This window comes from Gadus morhua, chromosome 5, assembly GCF_902167405.1.
Source record: "Gadus morhua chromosome 5, gadMor3.0, whole genome shotgun sequence".
Taxonomy (NCBI): Eukaryota; Metazoa; Chordata; class Actinopteri; order Gadiformes; family Gadidae; genus Gadus; species Gadus morhua.
Window position 1 is genome coordinate 15,349,727 of NC_044052.1, and position 21,026 is coordinate 15,370,752.

At 43.4% G+C, this 21,026-nt stretch overlaps 1 protein-coding gene across 2 annotated transcripts; it reads right to left on the reverse strand.

Annotated features, from left to right (window-relative positions):
- Positions 1–3,466: 3,466 nt before the first annotated feature.
- On the reverse strand, positions 3,467–12,665 carry lbh (LBH regulator of WNT signaling pathway). 2 transcript variants are annotated; one of them, XM_030356512.1, is made up of 3 exons: positions 12,424–12,665; positions 7,915–8,017; positions 3,467–5,347 (listed from the first exon to the last, which is right to left on the reverse strand). In XM_030356512.1, exons 1-3 carry the CDS (start codon positions 12,450–12,452, stop codon positions 5,126–5,128), a joined length of 354 nt encoding a protein of 117 aa, XP_030212372.1. In that variant the 5' UTR covers positions 12,453–12,665; the 3' UTR covers positions 3,467–5,125. The 2 variants fall into 2 exon arrangements, with proteins under 2 accessions (XP_030212372.1, XP_030212373.1); XM_030356513.1 differs by lacking the exon at positions 12,424–12,665 and adding an exon at positions 10,275–10,441.
- Between the last annotated feature and the right edge of the window lie 8,361 nt (positions 12,666–21,026).

Genomic DNA, 21,026 nt, shown 5'->3' on the forward strand with positions numbered 1-21,026 from the left:
ATCCTCTCTCTATCTCTCTCTCTCTCTCTCTCCTCTCTCATCTCTTCTCTCTCCTCTCTCTCTCTCTCTCTCTCTCTCTCTCTCTCTCTCTCTCTCTCTCTCTCTCTTCTCTCTCCTCTCTCTCTACTCCTCTCTCTCTCATCTCTCTCTCTCTCTTACCCCAACCACCCCCAACCATGGTCTCTAGGCAATAAGGATTAGAGTAGCGGTGGCATAAGTTGTCTATTTATATCCCAGCCAGCCTATGGAAGAGAGGCAGTGTGAGGCTTAGCACATTAACACACACGCAAGGGTACACATCCAATAGCCGTAGATTTTTCGGGGGATTGCTTGGTTTATGTCTCGCTCAATATTTTGAACACGTGCATTTGCCCCCCCCAAGAAAATGAATGACGCACAGGACTTTTTTTTCAAGAACTAACATAACCTTACCTCATAGATTCAACAATACCTCTGACAGCAGCAGGTCTATTTTGTTCAGCACTGGGTCTTTTTTGAACTCTCACTCCTAGGTCTTGAGTGTGTTTTTAAAAACACACATACATATTTGAAAGCAATACAGAATGCCTGAGAGTCATACTGCAAAATATTTCAATATTTTGTTGAAATAGATATTGTGTAAATAGACATTTACATCATGAAATGATGCAGAAAAGGCACAAAGTGAGGCCTTAAGATTCAACAGAATGCAGGAAATTAATATTTGAATAAGTATTTGACATAAAAAATTTGACTGAGGTACGACCCCCGGACCCCCAGCCCTAAATGTTAGAAAGTAACCTAGGCAACTGCACACACCTAATACATCTCCATTAATAAGAGCTTGAAAATCACCTTCAGAGCAAGATAGCAACGTGCTCTAACCGTTACCTCATCCCTTTGTCTTGCCCGGGGGGCCGTCTGTGAAAATGTCATCGAGCTGAATGAATGTTAAATGTGGCTGAGTTCTTCCAGTATGCGTTAGGGCCAACACAGTCTACGTCGACTGTTTGGGAGGGCATGTTTAGGTCTGTACAGCAGTGTCGACTGTGAGCCAGACTTTGATTAATCGCGATGTCAGCTGGGGTTATGTTTTGAATAGTAATCAGTGCGTCATTACGCTGCCTCCCAGATGAGCATCTCAAATAAGTCTCTGGATTATTTCTGGGTCAGGGGAAAAAAAGACCACATGACGGAGAATTTTTTTAACCATTCTGTCCGCTGAAAGGGGCTTTCTATCTATATCTGTTTGTTTGTAGTCAAGGGGCATTTGCACTTTGTTCAACCATGCCATCACTTGCCAGGTGATCTTAGATGAGCTGTGTCCCTTATTGCCATCCTCAAGTCTTATCTCAGGTGACTTCTTCTCACTCTGTCTGGCTGTCTTCTAAACCTTCAGCTCCCAATGTTTTCTCTTCTGTGACTCCTTCAACTTCCTCTCCTTCCTCCGGTCCACCGCCTTCTCCTTTATATCTTATTCTATCTCCCCCCTTTGTTGACAGTGCCAGATATGTGTCTACTCGCTCTCTCTTCTTCCAGACAGGTTATAAATAACAGGGCACATTTTTTCACTGCATGTCCTCAGAGATCTGCTTTCTTCTCACACTTGAGGAACCATGGGAAGAATAAATCTTTCTCTTACGCACATGGCACTCACCATCACACCAGGGGTCAGAACAAGATCCACAGGCACACGTTCCTATATTTGTTTTCATACAGAGCACACACCCGAAAACAAACGTGCGCACGCACGTCCACAATGAGAAGGCTTCACGGTGCACTGCGAGACAGGCTTTCAATGCACAAACCACAGCAGGTATTGAACTAGAGGCACTGTCCTCAAAGTGTTAACCTACATTACATAACCCCCCTTGCCTCCCTTATTGTGGGAATGCAAAGTATAATTTCTGAGGCCATGTTAAGTGAGGGAAACTGAACAGAATAAGTTAAAAGTCAGGACAGACATGCAGAGAGAGAGAGAGAGAGAGAGAGAGAGAGAGAGAGAGAGAGAGAGAGAGAGAGAGAGAGAGAGAGAGAGAGAGAGAGAGAGAGATATTAACCAAAACTAATAACCGACGCGCTGTGCAGAGAGGAAGTGGAAAAAGGAGTTGAGAGTCTATGTTGCTCTTGTGACATGTCCGATGCGGGGGGGGGGATGTTTGGGGTGCATAAAGAGGGCTGCACAGGGTGTAGCAGTCTTAGTTTATGTGTAGCCGAGGGAGGTCGGGGGGGGGGGGGGGGGGGGGCTGGAGGTTGACTATAGTTGAGAGCCAGAGAGAGAGGGTTGAAGGGGTTAGACTCTGCTGACACACTGGGATCAGCAACGAGATTGTTTCCATTGGAAAGAATTCTAAGAATGAGTTAGAAGAGCTATCAGGGCCTGTACTCTGAGCACTCTGACAACGGTTTTAATACAAGGCCAGGTCCACATGCACACACTTCAACATCACAGTTGTGCGTACGCAAGACACAAACCCTGTCCTTGATATCGCTGCCACCTTATCACTTTGTAAAATGAAGCCTGTGTATGTACACAAAAATATAGGCACGGTAGAGAACTTTATTTAAACAAGGGGTCACAGAAGTCAATGATCTATAAAAGCCTAATGTAACAATGGTCTGTTTATTAACAGACTACCGCACAGTTAGGGCACGGTTCAATTTTATTCATGCTTTTACTTCTACATCAGATGACAGAGGAAATAACTAACATAAATGATTAATAAAACACAATAAGCGGCCAATGCTGACAAAAACACTGTTTCTTGGCCCTCAAGTGATTTATTCAGCAGAGTGTCTTTCTTCCAGGGAAACCAGGACCAGGTGACCAGGACAGAAATGTCAGTGCATTGTTCTCCTTCCAGGAAGTGACCTTTTCGCATTCTAAGTATATGTATTGCACTGGACACTCTGAACCCCCGACACACACACGGCAATCAAATGCTCTTTTGAATGGAACACTTTAACGTGGCCATAAATAAACCAGAAGTTTCCACTGTCACCCAGATCAGAAACGATTGTGTTTGTTCCTGTAAATCACCTCAGTTCCTCATTAGAACATTTCCCCTTAACTTTAATTAGTAGTTTTTTTGTTGAATGGGTAAATGGGGAAACAAGTTCCTTTAATAGAAACAGTAGCACGCTATCGTACAGTTCACACACTTACTACTGGAATTGAATTATACTGCCATCCGGGGAGAGGGGGATGGGGTGTAGGTGACAGGAAGAACTGTCAAGTTTTTTTCAGTTATATATTTGGCAGCGTTGCATCTTCACTTCGCAGTGAGCAAGGATGCAAGCGCTTTCATTTGCAACCAATGCATGTGACAGGAGTGTTTTCATATCTAACCACGGCGTGTGTCTAGATATGAAACAGGTTCTTTGTCTTTGGATAAAATAGATTATATCTTTCCACCTGTTGAGAAGGCCTACCTGTATCTTGCATCTCAATGTCTTAACTCATTAACAAAAAAAATGAGTTACGCAGTTTTAAAGCAAATTCATGTTTATTTACAACCTCTGTATTCATCACAGAGAAAGTGGTCTAAATGCACACGCTCACTCACACAGACACACAAACAAAAAGATGGCGGCCAATTCTCCCTGAGCTTTATAAAAACATGGGGCCAAGGGACAGCAGTTTCCCTGTACACAGCTCTAATGCCATTCAAAAGGAATAAAGTAGAAAATATAGTAACTCCACATTGCTCAAAAGACGTGTACACAAGTCACGACTTCTCAAAAAACATAAACATGAAAAAAACAAGTGTTCCAAATGGTTGGGTGTACAAAACAGTGGAGGCACCCATCAATTTCAATTGCATAGAGGCAAATCATTTGCATGCCTCAAACCGAATGACAATAAAAGGACTTCATACATCAGACTAGCGGGTCCTTCACCCTTGACATCATTTTGTGAAACGTTGGGACCAGTGTATTGGACATTTCCTCAAGATAGTGACAGCATCAGCGTCGATGTACACCATCTGTTGTGTTGTTGCGTTAAACATAATGGCTGACTTGAAATCAGGAAGACTTAAAAGAAAGCTACAATGGTCAACACACACTAGGGAGTCCTTTCCCTCATTCCCCCACCCCCTTCAAAGAGAAAGAAAAGAAAAAACAATAAGTTCAATGCGATAGGAACACAAAGGATATATCAAAACACTACAAGGCTTCTAGGCTGGGCTCCATGAGGCTATATACATATATATCTAACAGGGCCTGTTTTAAACTTGTGACCAACTACCCCAGGTTGGTCAGCTGAAGCCTTAACCTCACTAAAGCCGACGGTGTACACATGAGCCCGTCAACTGCAATCGTACACCTCAGTTCTTGACCTCGTTAATCATATCCGCACATAACATGTTGCCCATTGAAAAGCTGGTTTACAGTCCTACTCCTTCTCTGCATGTAAATACTTTGCAGTCCGCTTTGCACAGGAGCCATATGGCAAGCCTTTCACCATGTGTCATCGATAAGGATCTTTCAACAGTTAGATTACATCAAAATAGTGACGAGTTTGGAAACATCTCCCCCGATTAACAACTTACACAAACCCAGAGCTGCAGACAGCAATGGTACTCACAATAAAAAAAAAAAAGTTTCAAAGGAGAAACTAGACATTGTACTTCAGACAACAGTCCCCACAGGTACCACAGCAACAACGTCATGGGACAATGACAGTCTCTAGGGTCATGACACCAGCCATGGAAAGGAAAGAATGGACACCGTCACGGACACCAGCAGTGCAACTCCATCGTTGGAGCCTAGCTCTGCCACTGGCAAACACGGCATCCGTTTTGGGTCCAGACAAGCAGGGTACCATGGTATAAAAATCTAGTTTACAACTCCATGTCTCTGGTCTGTCCCCAAGCCGGAATGGGTGGTTCACAAGTCCTAAGAAAGACATTTTTTTGAAATTGTAAAAAAGTATACGTGAGAATGTGTATGTATTGCTTCTCTTGTGGAAGTGATGCTTTGGTGTCAGAGGAAGATGGCGTCAATAGACTTTAATATGTGCCTGCCATTGTGTCTGCCAAGTGCAGTACAGCCAGTGCGGGTAATTGGGGTGGGAGCAGGTTGAAGAGAGATGGATGGAAGAGGTTTGGGTGAACAAATGCAGCAAAAACAGAAAAATCTGCGTTTAATGCTCAGAATTCTGCATCGGCTGTCCATTTTGAATACTGCCATTCTGCTGCTCCTCCTCCTCCTCATCTTCCTCCTCCTCTTCACTGACAAGGAACTCTTCTGGGGGCCAGCGCAGTTCTCCACTCTCCACCTCCCCCTCAGTCGGCTCCACCACTATAGAGGGCAGGCGGTCCTTCAGCTTGCAGCAGCGATCAAAGTCTGAGGGGTCCGGGAAGATCTGCATGGACAGAAGACGAGGGGCAGAAAGGGTTAGCCTTGTACACATTCAACAAGTTGAGCGGTTCTGTTTTTGGTTAACATTATAAAATACTATCCCTCATCACGAAAGGGATTGTGAACAACTATAAATGGTTAAGCAAAGATAAACACACTTATTATTCAAGTATTCTAGGGTTCCGAGATCCTCTCCAGATCCTTCTCGGGTTGTCTTGGTCTTCAATAAAAAATAAATAAAGGCGAGGGCAGGTTACTTGATGACACGTCTCTCTCGGCTCATTTAACATTCATGTTCCGTCTTGGAGTGTCAGTGAAAATTCCACCAGGCCTAGTTACATCAGATCCGGTGTGTTGGTAACCAAGGAATGTGATCTATGCTTGCAGACTCAAAGGCTGCCATCATGGTCATTTAAATTCTCTAAAAGGGCAGTATTGCAAAGCAGCTCTAATTACTAACTTATATATGCAAATTGCGTCACTCAGTATGTGTCAAAGGTTATACAGCTCATTTATGGAATTCCAAGTCAATTGCAAGGTAAAAAAGGATAAAAAAGGAATTGAAGCGAACCAGACAAATTTGTAGAGGCATGTCCAAATGTGGCTTGCATATAAATGCATTTATGGATTCTTGATTTAAACTGAAGGGCATGAGAGACTTTAACAAAATATTACATGCATTCCCCGTCCTCAAAGATTGGATATCCAGCCATAACTTCCCTGAAATCTCAGAGACCAGAGCAAAAAAAATGAAAAAGACAGATCACTCCTGGTCCAAGAACAGTATTTTTGCTGTTGTTTGGATAAAGTGGAAGAATATTTTTAGACCTGCATATTTCACTTTGAAACATTGGAAGGGGATGGGGCAAGGAGCCCAGTGGAAAGAAAGCATTAGATGAGGCAAGAGAGGGTTGATGGAGTGGGTTGGGGGTGGGGGGTTTTGGCCGTGTTCGTTGTTTGCATGAATACCACAGCAGTGGAATGAGGAGCAGAATAGAAGGGCAAAATTGCCCTGTGAAAGAGAGAAATTGCCATGGTGTTAAGGGCATGCCTCCAGACAGAGCTTTGGTATTCTTCGTAGATGGTGTGTGGCACGGCACAAGCAGCTACATACACCGAAGCACACATTTGGGCAAAGCTTTGGTATGTATGTGGAGTAGTGAATCGACAAAGAAATTGTTACATATATGGAAACGGGCGATAGAGAATAAACACAAAGCCAAAAAGTCATTATAAAGCTATTTCTGGAGATGGCCAGGCATTTCCCGATCTGCATTTTCCGGCATGCGTTGCTACTAGTCTACATCAGCACCAAGTGGAGATGAGGCAGTGGATGACCTTGCCATTTGAGCACCTGAAGCCAATTCATGTCACAGTTTGTTTCACTTTAGGGAAAAGGAGTACAAATCCAAAGTGAGTCCCACGGTTGGCTATATTCAGGTTGCTCCAAGGTTGGCTGGGAGAAGCTTCAGCTCCCATGTCTTCAAGTCACTGTTGTGATTAAACTACACTTGGACAGTGCTGAATTGAATGCGTCAGACCATTTCAATGAGCATGAATGTTGAATTACAGTAGATTACACGCATTTCAGTTATGCGATTAGACAAGATTTTTTTGGTCGGGGGTTTAATCTACGCAAAGAACATGCATGCATAAAGCATTGGGGGCAGTCATGTAGATTGGATCAAAGCCACTAAAGCCATCGTGGCAACGGTTCTGAGGGCACGCCTGAAGCCTGGCCATGCATCACAGAACAGAAGGTCCAGCAAAGGTTGGGAAATTGAGAGGAAGTGGCATATTGGCTCTCCATGTCCCTAATTTACCCCTCTCTCATCCTGTCAGACTGACGCGTACAGCTGGGTTGTGAATAGAGAAAAAAGAAACCGCGTCTTCCTATGGGTCAGTCTATGTCCTCTGGGTGACAATTCCCCTCCAACTTGGTATATTTTGAGCCCTTTATTATGCGTCCAACCTGCAGACACTGCCTGGAATAACACCTATCCAGGGATGTTTCAGAGAACACGCCTCTAGTTGACAGCAAGACAAAGGATGAAAAAAAGAAAAAAAGAGAACATCTTGTCACAGCCACCTGGGGGCTGGCTAGTAATGTCACAGCATCTACCAGGGTATTTCTGTCATAGGGGAGCCGTACCAGTGGAATATTCTAAACAAAGCATGTTTTTTGAAGAATGATAGAAAATGTAATAGTCACACAACATTGTTTATTTTGCCATTTTTAATGTTGACTGAAGTAAAACCATCTAAACATTCAGCCTAGCATATAATACACCTATTCCCAGTATAACCTGCAAAGTGGGAAACTCCCAGTGCTCCGCCACTAGATGTTTATCCTGTCCTCCCTTCGATGAAGGGCTGCCGTAGCAAGGACATCAACCAAACCGACATCAACCAAATGTATCAACGGGAAAACGGCAGAAATAGATTAACAAAGCACAAGAGGGGTGACTCCTCTCTGTGGATTCTCCATTTCTGTAGCTTCTCCCTCTCTCTGTGTGTCCCTCCGGGTCTGTCTCTCTCGTGCATGCGTGTGCATCAGTGTGTGTGTCATACCTGGAAGGTGAGCCTGTCCTTGCTCGGACTGAGCCTCATGTCGTCCATTGGCGTGCTGTTGATCATCACCTCGGTCATGTCTTTGGTGGGCAGAAACACTATGCTGCAGGTGGCAGAGAGAGGGAGAGGGGAAGCATGTGGGGGTTAGTGATGACCTTTCAATACCCTAAAGGTACACCATATTGATAGTGCTAGAATGTCACTGCTCACAATATGTCGTCTTCCACATGCAGAATGGCACTTTAAAGGACAAATACAAGACTGTAAATGGGTGATATTATGCCACCACATGCAAGTGTGATTTGCCCTTACAAGCTGTTGGAAAATGTGTCTTTTCCTGTGTTTTAGTTAGATCACATGTGGGAGTGTCCATTTGGATGTATGCTAGATCAATCTACCAGCCTAGCCAGTGGACTGTAGCAAATGTTGCTTATCTATCCATCATACATCTAGGTGGACACTCCCACTTTTGATGTCAATAAAACCCAGGAAAAGGCAGATTTTTGAACTGCTTGTAATGGCTAATCACACTCACACCTGGGGACATATGACCCCTTTAAATGTATTTCCAGTATACCTTCACTTCCAAGTTGGTTAATTTTCTCAGCAGTTATTATCAGCTGACTTGACCACAACACAAAATCCCCTATGCTTTAGTGTGCCACTGCACTGCGAAACTGCACCTCTAAAATGATGAGGTTTGGATAGCGGAACATTCTGTAGATGCAAGACAATGCGCTAAAGCAGTGACACATTTTCAAGGAGATTTCGTGGGCGTGCAGTGCCATTTGACCGGGGTTTAACCAAAAGAAAATACACATCCGTTTCAAAGTGTAGAAGAACTTTCCATTTTGGAGAAACATGTAAAAGTTTATGTTTATTGCACTTGCTATACAGAATTGTCAAGAAAAATTCTAAATAAATTCATTGGTGCAGGTCTCTGAACCAACTTCTTGCCTGAGAGGAGATGCTCAGAGGACTTCTCACGCACTCTATTTAAAGACCGAAGGCACGGTGGTCATCGACCCAAGGCTTGTGGTCAGTACGGTTGCTGGCCAAATAAGACAATGGAAACAAGCTAAAGGACACCGTCGCGTGTGCAGACTGATAACCGAGCCACATGGTATCTGGGGAATTCAAAACACCATTGTAGTTCAAATAATAACTTTTTGCATCATATCAAAATTCTCCATGTGAAATTGTGTAAGGATAGCTGGAAAGTGTCTCAATTAAAGAAAACTTCTCTGACAGTAGGCATGAATGAACACATTTTTCTAGTCAGCAAGATTTATCACCCTCCCATCTTGGAAAACCACGACAAGTTTCGGTTCGTCATACTTCTGCAATTGGTACATGAAGCGTTTAGAGTACAGAGCAAAAATAGAGCCACTTCTCAGTCTCCATCAATGACTCACTTTGAGCCGTTCACCAAACTAAAACTAGGAACTCCATGTACAAAGAAAAGGTTATCCATTGTAATACTTCCAGTAAATTCACTCAAACTTCCCAACTGACTCTTGGTCATCATATTATAGTTCAGATTTGACCACTTGGTCAATAACAAACAGACAATATTGAGATGCATGAATGACCACTATTGTAAATCAGTCATTTGAAAGGTATTGAGGTTCCATGATAAAAATAAAAATAAATGTACTTCTGTAAATCCAATCGGTTCCTATAATCTCGCCAATCTTGTTTGGTTATGAGAGGTTCTGCTGCAGCACTAAACCCATTGGACCCTAGTGTGGTTCAAATAGTAATCGCTTCCGATCGGTATCTTTTGGACAGAAATCCTGGCATTACCACCATTCAATCTCAGAATCGAGAGCAACAAGGGAGAAGACACAAGAGGGCCTCATTAAAACATTGAAAGTCCATTGCTGAACTGAAACCCGGGGCGAACTTAAAAAAGGTGCAGTGTGTGTAATTGAGTGGCATGTAGCGGAACGGATTTGGAAAGGTTCTAAAATCATGTTTTAATTTGTGTATAATCTGATGAAAATATTGTAATAATTTCTTTACCTTAAAAATCTACATAGGGACGGGTTCCCCTTCCACGGAGCCCGCCAAGTCCCTACAGTACCCTAGAATGGACAAAAACGGCTCGAGAGAGGACCAGTTTGTTTAATTTGCAGTATTACTTTAAGGCTATGACCTATTAGTTTACAGACTAAAAACAAATACACCAATCAAGGAACCTCATCCCTTGCCAGGCTACTCTATTCTGTCGTCGACGATGACATCATTTGGGGAATACCTACAGGCACCTCACAGGCCACCGCAGCCTCTCCTACCTTGTTAGAAAAGAAACCTTTCTTATTAAAAAAAAAAAAAAAAAAAAAGAGTCATCCCCTTACCTCTACTCCACTAGTTAGAGAGAACGCACCGCAGAATAATCCTGAGCTCATTACATCCTAGAGATTGGTGGTGGAGGGTTTAGGGTCACATGCAGGACCATGAAGAGGGACTGAAAGGAACGGGGAGGAGGGGGGGTTTCTGTCAGGGGTGACCTCAAGTCGTGGAGAGCAGCAGGGGAAAGGGAGGGAAGGAAGATAAACAGTCAGACCATGTGCCAGTCATATTTCTCCGTAAGGAGTCATATAAACATCCTGCTCAGCTTAGAATAATACAGAACATTGGCCCAATAAAACATAAAGGGGCACAATGAGGTGGAAGTGGAGGGCGGGGCCACAAACACACATACACTCAGCCAACGTCCCAAACCAAAATGTCCTCTATGATTGGTCGACCTCAATGAATCACAGGACATTAGTGTATCAGGATCAATGGATTGATTTTCTTGTTTGGGTTTAGACCCAACAGTTGGGAACAGAGACTAATTGCTGGCCGTTTCTATTTCTGCACCAGATAAACCTCATTCAGGCTGCAGCCGCCTACTTTTAGTGTGAGCGTCATCGAGACAGATCTTCTCAAAGCCCTTACTCTAGATGCTCAGATCCCTTACACAGATCTCATGTATTCAGCGCCAACTCTGTAGACGAGACGGCCAGCCAACAGTTTAAATCAATACACAACACACAAGGAAAACAGCCCAAATCCAACTGAGCAGCAGTGATGTAGACTAGAATAGGATTCATAAATGCCCTGAAAAGTTTCCATCATGAGTCCTTTCAAGTCACATGGACCCCAGGAGAGAAGAACCGGACTTGAGTTAAGAGAGTGGAAATTCCAACTACCACTGAATCACCACCGACACCGAGACCAATTCAAAGCAGAAGATATCTTGTGTTTGGCTGCAGTCACCACAATTGTAGATTAGTCCACAGGAGGAACTCCAATGCAGTCAAATTAATTCCGTTATAGGCCTACATTTCTCATGCGTGTGGCGTGCCATTAATTCTACCATCACATTGTACTATTTAGTAGAGTCCGCTAAAGCAACTTTCATCATGTTTGATACATGGGATGAAGCAGGCAGGGGTTTGGGCTTCTTGCGGGATGCCTACAGGTTAGGCTGCATACATTGGGGACCGAACTTGGTACCCTTCGACTGTAGGTGTTTGGAGACACACACCCTAGCCCACATAGACCATCCTGTCCTTATACCTTTGTCTACCATGGAGAGATGAGCCTTGAATGAAACCATTTCCTCATAGACTGCCAATCAAGGATACAAAGCAGGCAAACCCAAGTGAGTCACTCCAGGAAGACCCATCACCTGAACCCTCAATGGGCCTGGGTGAACTCTCCAGTGGCTGCAGTGGTGGTGCTGCTGCTGCAGCTGACGTGGTCCAAGTTGACAGGTGCAGCAGAAGCCTAACCCATTGCGCACGATGGGATATTACCTTGTGAATTATTAAAGTTATTTACCCAACCCCTGCCGCTGACACCCGTTCTCCGCTTCTGCTATAAATCTAAACTCGGAGCCCGCCAGACTGCTCACTGCATTCCATGCCACCCCAACACAGAGCTGTCCGACGCCCAAGTCACACGGCATCTTGTGGGGTCTAGGAGAGGGATGGGACGGGCCAGACCCCCAAGAGTGAGCTGGAATTGGTAAGACCAATAGGTAATAGATATGGAAATTTTTGGAGAGGAAACCATTTATTTGTGCAACACTGCACCACAGCCGAAGCAAGCAAGTACTAAATGTAGAGTCAAGAACAAAAGTGTGGTTACAGTACACTTCCTGGTAGAGCACGCGCACACACACACACACACACACACACACACACACACACACACAGTAAATAAGTTAGTTCAATAATTATAATTTACAGCTACATTGACAAGTGCAATAGGCTTCCTGAGGATAGTAGGCTAAAACAAAAACAAAATATAATGGAGACCTATATCTTAGTAACGAACACATCCAAATGCAGCTTATGTAAGCCTATTGATTTCCTGGCGATGTAAGCGTTCAATCGAACGCGTCAATTTCACCCATGAAGTGCTCAGAATATAAATTCTAAATTTACGTATTGATAACGTTTTTCACAAAAAAGAACAGTTTTATGTTAATATAAAGAGGCAAAATATACTCACCAGTGTATCAGAGGAGAATACACAGACATGATTCACACCTGCTATCAATTCGGGTTGATTAGATACTTTTCAGAAACGTGTTTTCCTTCTTTTCTCCAAGGCGAAAGGAAATTTGCCCTTTTAAATGTTCTGAATTTGAAATTATTACTTGAAAGCGTATTTCCCTATCATTGAATAGTTGAACAAATTCGTCCGTCTGATGGACGCAATAGTTGTATTGAGCTTTTATATAAGAGGCGTGCACATCTTCATGAAAGACACACCCCCTCTGCTTTGCGGGGCACAATTCATCAATGGCGACGCCATTAGAACTCCCAGCCAATCAGAGAACAGGTGCCTCGCATCCAAATGACGGCAGCAAAGAATGAAACATTTCATTGGGGATAGAGAACATACTGCATGATGCCATTGACTTGTAGTCGCTAAGGCAACAATGTGACAGCCCTTTCTTAAAGAAAAGAAGAAAACATTCACCATTTGGAAATTCGTGACATGAATTCATATGGGGAACTCGGGAGGGAAAGGTTTGGATATCATTCACAATTCCAAGGGCAGTCATATGTTTTATTTGTATCACAATAAATGAATGGTGTTTCAAACGGGCCGTTTCCCTACACATTGTGCGATGTAAATAGGCTACTGTATGTTTCCGACAGCTAAAAGGCCAGCGTTCACAAATGAACATCCAAAGGTTAATTATAGCCTACCTATGTGGCAATGATCTATAGAGCGTTATAGTTGTTGTCCAGTTGAGTTAGTAGTTTTCCAGGCAGAATGAGCATAGTTTGGAAGAGGCAAGTAAAGAAGGGTTGCGATTCCACACGAGAAAAGGGTCTACACTTATTGCCATCTGGTGGCAGGCATCAAAAACATGGAGCATATTTTCTATATTGACGTTCTGATCCCTCGTTGGAGGCCCGATCCCTACCAAATAAATTTGGAAATCTGAGAAACAATAAGCATAGTCATTTTTGTTAATTTGCTTTTCTGCATGGTACATCGATGGAATGGTCGGAGTGAATCATAGGACTTTATCATGTAGGCTAGTCATCCATATGTTTTATCTATAAGTTAATGTAAACTAAGACTTCAGCAAATCAAAAAGCCTATAAGGGCGTTATTTAAATAATACCATTTACTTGATATAGTCGACGGGTACGTTTTTTTTTTTTTCACATAATCCTAATACCGTGCCTTTTGCTTTATACTCCGGCCTGGGTAGTGTAGCCTTTTTCAGAATTGAAACATTGAGGGTTGTAGGCCCTCGTTTTTATTCCTACACCGTGAACATCTTCCCTTTGTAGATAACAATGCATTTTTCTATAAAAACCTAAGATTATATGATTCGGTTATGAACTTGGTTGTGCATGAGAAGCCACCAGATGTCGCTAGCGTAACATAAATAGGTGAGGGCTCGCACTGATGGGACATCTATTTCTACATGCTTTATGCCTTTGCTGTTCTTCCTGTTTGTGATTGAACCTCCTCCAGTTTGCTTAACTCTAACTCCGCATGCACAGAAAATGTAGGCTATATTGAAAGAGTTGTTGTTGTAAAAGTAATTAATAGTCCAAACCCCAACAATGAAGCCTCAGCTAAAACTGTCAAACGTTAAAATTCCATGTGAAATATATATTTAAATATAAACTAATGATACTGGTGGGCAGTTCCAGGACTGGAGTAAGCTATTACATTTTATGCAATACCTTTCAACAATGTTAGTAATCTCCCATCATCCATACAAAGGGAAATATGTTTTGTGTCCTAATTTTTACTTGGTAACCAAGATGCTGACATTTCAAACAGATGTAGAGGTAACTGTTTAAAATAAGTTTCTCCAGATTGTGAAGGATGAATCGGCCAACTCAAATACCTTGGCTTGTATGTTTGTAAATATACTGGATGAAAGTAATGGATTCTGATCACCTTGAGGCACTGTCTACTCAATCTGTATCTCAACCTTCCTAAAAACCCAGATGGAACAGATTCATGTTGATCCAAAGGTTGAAGGAGGTCAGTTGGAAACTCAATTGCGGGTGGACAACAGATTCCTAACAAATACCATCGTTTACAACATTTTAGGGGTGAATCAGCTATAGAATTGGACGAGAACGTTGCCTAAAAGAAAGGCGACCCAGTCAGTCAAAAGACAGTTTAGAATATATACATTAGTAAATAATGTATAAAGTGCAGAACAAAATGTATTCCAGGCGACTGTAAGGGTGTTTTAAGAACATTCCACGTATTATTAATGATGTATTAGTATGTATGTAGTATGTAATTAAACCATTACATGGTTTAATTAAGGGCCAACAATTAAGGGGATGTGTTGTCTCAAAAACATCGTTTGTCCTTATTCGAAAGGTGGTTGTTTTTGGCGCTCCCCTTTGGGCTCTTAGAGTAATTGCAGGGCAGCTGCCTTGATCGCTGCTCCCTCATAATCTCCGCAGCTGCACATCTGGGAACGGCTGATGGGCCTCAGAGCAGCAGGAGAGAGGCCAAGCGTCGACCGCATGATGTGTAAATGAATTAGCCTCTGATGGAGACGCCAGTCCACAGGCACCCAAGACATCCCCTTGGCCTGAGCTTCCTTCCTGCAGCTTTGAACAATCCTAGTACTGTTGCTTTGTGTTGTTGTTGTTGTTGTTGTTGTTGTTGTTGTTGCGGTGTTCAATCCAGAACCATTTTGTGTCCACATTTGCCGCACATGGAGGGGATTTACACCAATAGTAATGAGTTAAATGCATTCAAATCCCCCTTTAGAAGAACACCCATAGCAATGTCAATAATTTCTTCTGCAAAAAGCCCACTCAATAGTGTTGTTGTTTATTTCGTCTTATGCTGTTGCACATGCAAATGTGCATGCACGGCTGTCAGGAATAATCTTGCATTAGATACAATGCTCTCTCTCTATTTACCACAATGTTAGTGTGTGTGTGTGTGTGTGTGTGTGTGTGTGTGTGTGTGTGTGTGTGGGTGTGTGTGTGTGTGTGTGAGATTTCCTCCTCATTGTCTGCACCACGACAACTCAACCATAGAATCACTGTCACATATTCTGAATGGCTGCCATGTATACAAGGGCATGTATATTTCCAGACATGATAGAATTGTTGATTTACTGGTTAAGAACATGCTTTATATACCCCACCTTCCTCCTTAAAGTATATACCCATATCAAGGGTTTCATCTGACATGTTCACTCTGTGCAAAAACGAAGTTGACTATTTTTCAAATGTGACAGCCAATACACCAGATGTTATTGTTGTTGATGAGGTAAGCAGAGAAGTCACCATCTTAGAAGTAAGCTGTACGTTTGACTATTAGTCTGGAGGAGGCATTCCTTGCCAAGGTTACAAAATACCAACTTCTCAGAAATGAGATTGCACAACTGGGGTACACCTGCAAACTACTTGTGTTTATATTTGGAAGCCTTGGCCATGTCCACAGACTCGTCATAAGGGGTTTGCAGATGGCTGGAATTCCGAAGCCAAAAGCTAAAGCACTTGCAAAATTCTGCTCCATATCTGTATTAATAGGCAGCCGCCACATATGGAGGAGACGCTGCTTCCTGTATCCATAGACTGAGATCAGACATGTCAAAGAGATTCTGGGCTTGATGAGTGCATCTACCAGTGTTTGTGTTCAAGATTTGTTATTGTAAAATGTGAACATAAATAAATGACTAAAATGTGTGTGTGTGTGTGTGTGTGTGTGTGTGTGTGAGTGGATATGGATATGAATATTGGTGTTAGAAGGTGAATGTGAATGTGTGTCTTTGTGTTTTTGTGTATGTGTGAATCATATAAATTAGTATTTGTCACCTACTGGTGGATTCCGTAGTTGGTCTTGGCTTCATGTGTGTGTGTGTGTGTGTGTGTGTGTGTGTGTGTGTGTGTGTGTGTGTGTGTGTGTGTGTGTGTGGTGTGTGTGTGTGTGAGTGAGTGTGTGTGTGTGTGTGTGTGCTGTTAAGGGACATCTGATCCCCTGGCTTACTGCAAACCACGCTCTCTTGCAGGTGGTCTGTCCACACTCAGGGGGCTGAAGGCAGCTTTTATACTTTATAGGAGCGCAGCTCGTCCCCTCACACCATCATTGAGTCCACATGGCTGGACGGAAAGACAGACCGCTGTTCTGCGGAGACAGGGTTCAAGTATGCAGCCCACCCCCAAACCATTCAACTTACCCATTCCACCATGCTGGTCACTTGCTGGGTCCCACACTTAAGTACTAACCACAGGTACAGATGTTGGCAGCTGTCTTTGACCTTTAAGTTTTTTCTGATTTTGTGTGTTTGTGTGTGTGTGTGTGTGTGTGTGTGTGTGTGTGTGTGTGTGTGTGGTGTGTGTGTGTGTGTGTGTGTGTGGTGTGTGTGCGTGTGTGTGTGTTTTGCATTTTCCTTACCCAGTTACACCTGGTCATGAAGGTCATTTACAAAGATACAAAGGGTTTGGTCACCTGTTTCACGTGTTCATGTGACACGCATGCTCACACACACACACACAGACGTACTTACACACATACATGTGCACACACACACACCCATACACACATGCAAACGCACACACACACACACACACACACACACACACACACACACCACACACACACACACACACACACACACACACACACACCACACACCACGCAAACACACACACGCAAACACACACACACTCACACCCACAGACACACACCCACCAGATAAATTCCCATTTTGATTCCTTCAGCTGCCCTTCGATTATGTCTGGTTTAGTTTGGCTCACATGGGTTGCCAGGTTGGGGAGACAATGAACAGGGGCGCAAGATGAGCCAAGCACAACATTATATTTTCTGATGAGCACAATTACTCTATTTAGACTTTGACAAGCGAAAAGTCATGCGCTATAAATTAATAACCTGATGTATACTTTTGTAATTTATTTTTATGTGTGCAAATAATAAACCAGCTGATGTATTATGTGTATTAGCACGCCACTGGTCGTGGAGATTTTACGAAAGAGGACAAGGTATTTTAGGTTGGGTAGAATCTAGTACAATTTCATTTGATCCAGTAAGTTTGCTTGCTTCCAGGACTACAGCATGCTGTGTTTGTGCACATTTGTTTCATAGCTGGCAACCTGGGGTAATAATCTCACACAAAGGGAAAAACTAAAACTTTCTGAACTGAAATTTCACAAGAGAACATTTATGGCTGAAGCCTTCTTGTCAGAGTAGCCCTTTAGACTTGTGAACATGTTTCTTTAATCTTATATAGCCCATCATGGTTATTTCATGATTTAGGACAGTACATTTGTTACATATAACTCCTGAATTGCCTTGAACAAACCGCATTGAAAAGCAAATCAAATGTCATTGAGAGGCAGCTGGTCTAAGAATAAAGACCAGCGGACCAGCGATGGTGGGAAGTGAGAGAGAGAGAGAGAGAGAGAGAGAGAGAGAGAGAGAGAGAGAGAGAGAGAGAGAGAGAGAGAGAGAGAGAGAGAGAGAGAGAGAGAGAGAGAGAGAGAGAGAGAGAGAGAGAGAGAGATAGAGAGAGAGAGAGAGAGAGAGAGAGAGAGAGAGAGAGAGAGAGCTGCCTCTAGCATTTCACTGTGAGAGTTTCCAGGCTGGGTTGTACCAGCTTAACTTCTATTCCAGTTTTAATGGCCTCCCTTCACCTCCACGCACCATGTAAACAGGAAACCTAAACCAAACATCATTACGACCTCGATGCTGAAATCTGCTCGAGATTTTGGCATCAGATGTGCATTTGCCTTTATTCCCCTCCTTACTATTTAATCGATTCCAGCGAAGGGAGGGATCTCTCTCGTTGGTTCCACGCCTGCTGTATGAAAGGATGTACACATGTCGCGGAGAGTGGTGTTGGACTGCGGCCAAGGAGGGTAGAATTAACTTCATCGGCTCCATTATTCAACAAGGTCAAAAACGATTTAAATTTGAAGACTTGGCCCAAACAAGGCATCTTGAAGCTGTTAAGAAACTTTTCCAGATCTCGAACAGACCAAGGGGAATGTGTACATCTTTCTAATTGCACATGTCAATTTATTCATATATGCCTGCTTAAGTCACGCGTGATAAACAGTTAATTCTTATTCGAATTTAATAACCGATTAGTTTTTTGCACTCGATTAATCCCTCCATCCCTCATTTTGGCGTTTTTTCTTACTTTTCTAGCTGCTTCTCGACCTCTCGTTCTCTTTTGTCATTGTCTCCTACACACACATATACAAACATACACACTTTGCAGAGCAACCTTCAGTAAGTCAGTTTGACAGATCATGTCAGCTCACAGCTTGTTCTGTCGTGTGCCTGAACACTGCACGTCATTAATCCAACACAGGCAACAACTCCATCAAATATGTATTGTATCCCGCTTTCAGAGTTGAAGAGCTCGACCTCACACATATTCACTGTGTGTTTGTGTGTCTATGTGTGTGTGTGTGTGTGTGTGTGTGTATTTCTCTGTGCCTGTGTGTGTTTGTGTAGATATTTGTGTGTGTGTGTGTGTGTGTGTGTGTGTGTGTGTGTGTGTGTGTGTGTGTTTGTGTGTGTGAGAGTTTGTGTGCGTGAGAATGTACACAAGAAATTGATTAACTTTTTTTTTTACAACTTTGTATCTGACTTTTTTGTTAACTGATTTTGCTCTCTCTTATATGTGCCCTCGGCGTATTTCATTGCCGTTCAAACATGTGTTTTCTGTCGATTGTAATATCATGGGAGCGTTTCTGGGTGGCTCACAGGCAGGGCAGGCCTAACTATCGGTAAGATAGTTACGGCAATGACTTCTGAGTTCAAGGTACATCTAATTTTCTCGTTCTGTTTGATCCTGTAACTGCTTCAAATGAATGACTATATGATACAGTTTGAAGTTTGAAAAAAGCGGAATAAGCGGGTCTCTCAATGAAAACACTATTTCCTTAAACAACCACTTCTCCGTCCGGAGGTCAGCCATCATGCATCTCTAGGTTGGAAAACCAATTACACTGAGGCAGTAGCACACACACTATTGCATACATTCAAGGAGGATGAAAGAGAGATGAAAGGCAGGCACCGTGCCGCTCAGCTACTGGCTACAAGCAAAACGCAGGTCTGAGTCACTGGAACACCTCCTTTTATGTTAAAATTGTATACGAGCGGGGGCTAGTTGTTGAAGCTGAAATTACCCGTGTTAACACTAGAGGGCAGCTTTTCCAAGCGAAATTAGCCGCGTTCTGCACCGCAAAGATACAATTACCGTGCCCTGCCAAACAATTTCCAATAGCCAAGAGACAGGGCCATTAAAATACCTTTAAAGGTCACAGAAAGCCAACTTCAAGGTTTGTTGTCTCACCCGCTCTGAGTAACACCAGATCGGAGGTGGTTGTGCTGCCTTATGTGCATTCAAAGAGGGGGGTCCTGCCATTCTGCAGGTTCACGGAAAAGACAGCCAAACATGTTTGCTCATGCCGTGGGACACAATGTTTTCTGAGGAAGAGCAGGCAGAAAAACAGAGGAAAGAGGTAGAACGAGAGAGAGAGAGAGAGAGAGAGAGAGAGAGAGAGAGAGAGAGAGAGAGAGAGAGAGAGAGAGAGAGAGAGAGAGAGAGAGAGAGAGGATGGAGAGGAGGGGGGTGGAAACATGGGTCTGAGTCTGGAGGCCACATGTCCCTGCTCAGTGCCTGGTTATTGCAGGGTAGGGTTTCGTGCTAAACATTCACAGAGAGGCTGAAAATAAACCCTGTCCAAATAGAGGGGTGGTGGAGCGGTGTGGACGGCCCCTTGACCAGACCAGCAGCTCCTCCTGCTGCTCCACATCCTGCTCCTCTATCTCCGCCATACCTCCACAGCCTTGAGGCCATCATGCCCGATCGGGAAAAGCCTGTACCTTGTTATTTAAAAAAAAAGTACTATTTGGTCTCTTAGCAGAAGCTTTCCTTCCTGGCAGCTTATATTTTATTCAGAGAAAGTTATTTAGGGGCCACGATGGACATCTAGCTCAAGGTGGACTACAGGTAGACACTGGGCATTGGGGATCGAACCCAGAACCTTCCAACTAGGTTTTGGAACACTATCCTGCAACCACCCACCGAACACGTTTTCTCCCCGATGTTCACAGAGGAAAGAATTATGGTACTGCTCATTTGTTCACTACTAATGTTCCAAGTGTTAGCCGTGTGTTAGCCACCGAGGTTCGCTCACGTGTTAGCTGTGTTAGCCACCGATATCTATTATGTTAGCCCCAGTTGCTACAGCTGCAACTCCGGCTGTCGTACCTATTGTTGTGTCAGAAACACCGGGGGCTACATCGCATTACCCCTCAGTAAAGCGGACTGCACCGCAATTACCTCCACGCTCATCCTTTGAAATATTTTCTCCCCCCCCCTCCCCCCTTCTTTTCTTCCCTCTTAGTGGAGAATGTTCCTGAACCCGAGGAGTCAAAGTTGAAGGAGAGAGAGAGAGAGAGAGAGAGAGAGAGAGAGAGAGAGAGAGAGAGAGAGAGAGAGAGAGAGAGAGAGAGAGAGAGAGAGAGAGAGAGAGAGAGAGAGACAGGGAGAGAGCACCACATCAAACAGGGAAGCGTGTATGAATCTGTCCACAATGAAAGGCCATTACTACAGTAGCACT

Bases quoted from the DNA above. Each gene is read 5' to 3' on its own strand.
- lbh (XM_030356512.1), bottom strand. From the start codon at position 12,452: ATGTCTGTGTATTCTCCTCTGATACACTG. The intron at 8,018-12,423 runs GTGAGTATATTT...TGCCACCTGCAG, and splicing joins TATTCTCCTCTGATACACTG to CATAGTGTTTCTGCCCACCA. The intron at 5,348-7,914 runs GTATGACACACA...CTGTCCATGCAG, and splicing joins AGGACAGGCTCACCTTCCAG to ATCTTCCCGGACCCCTCAGA.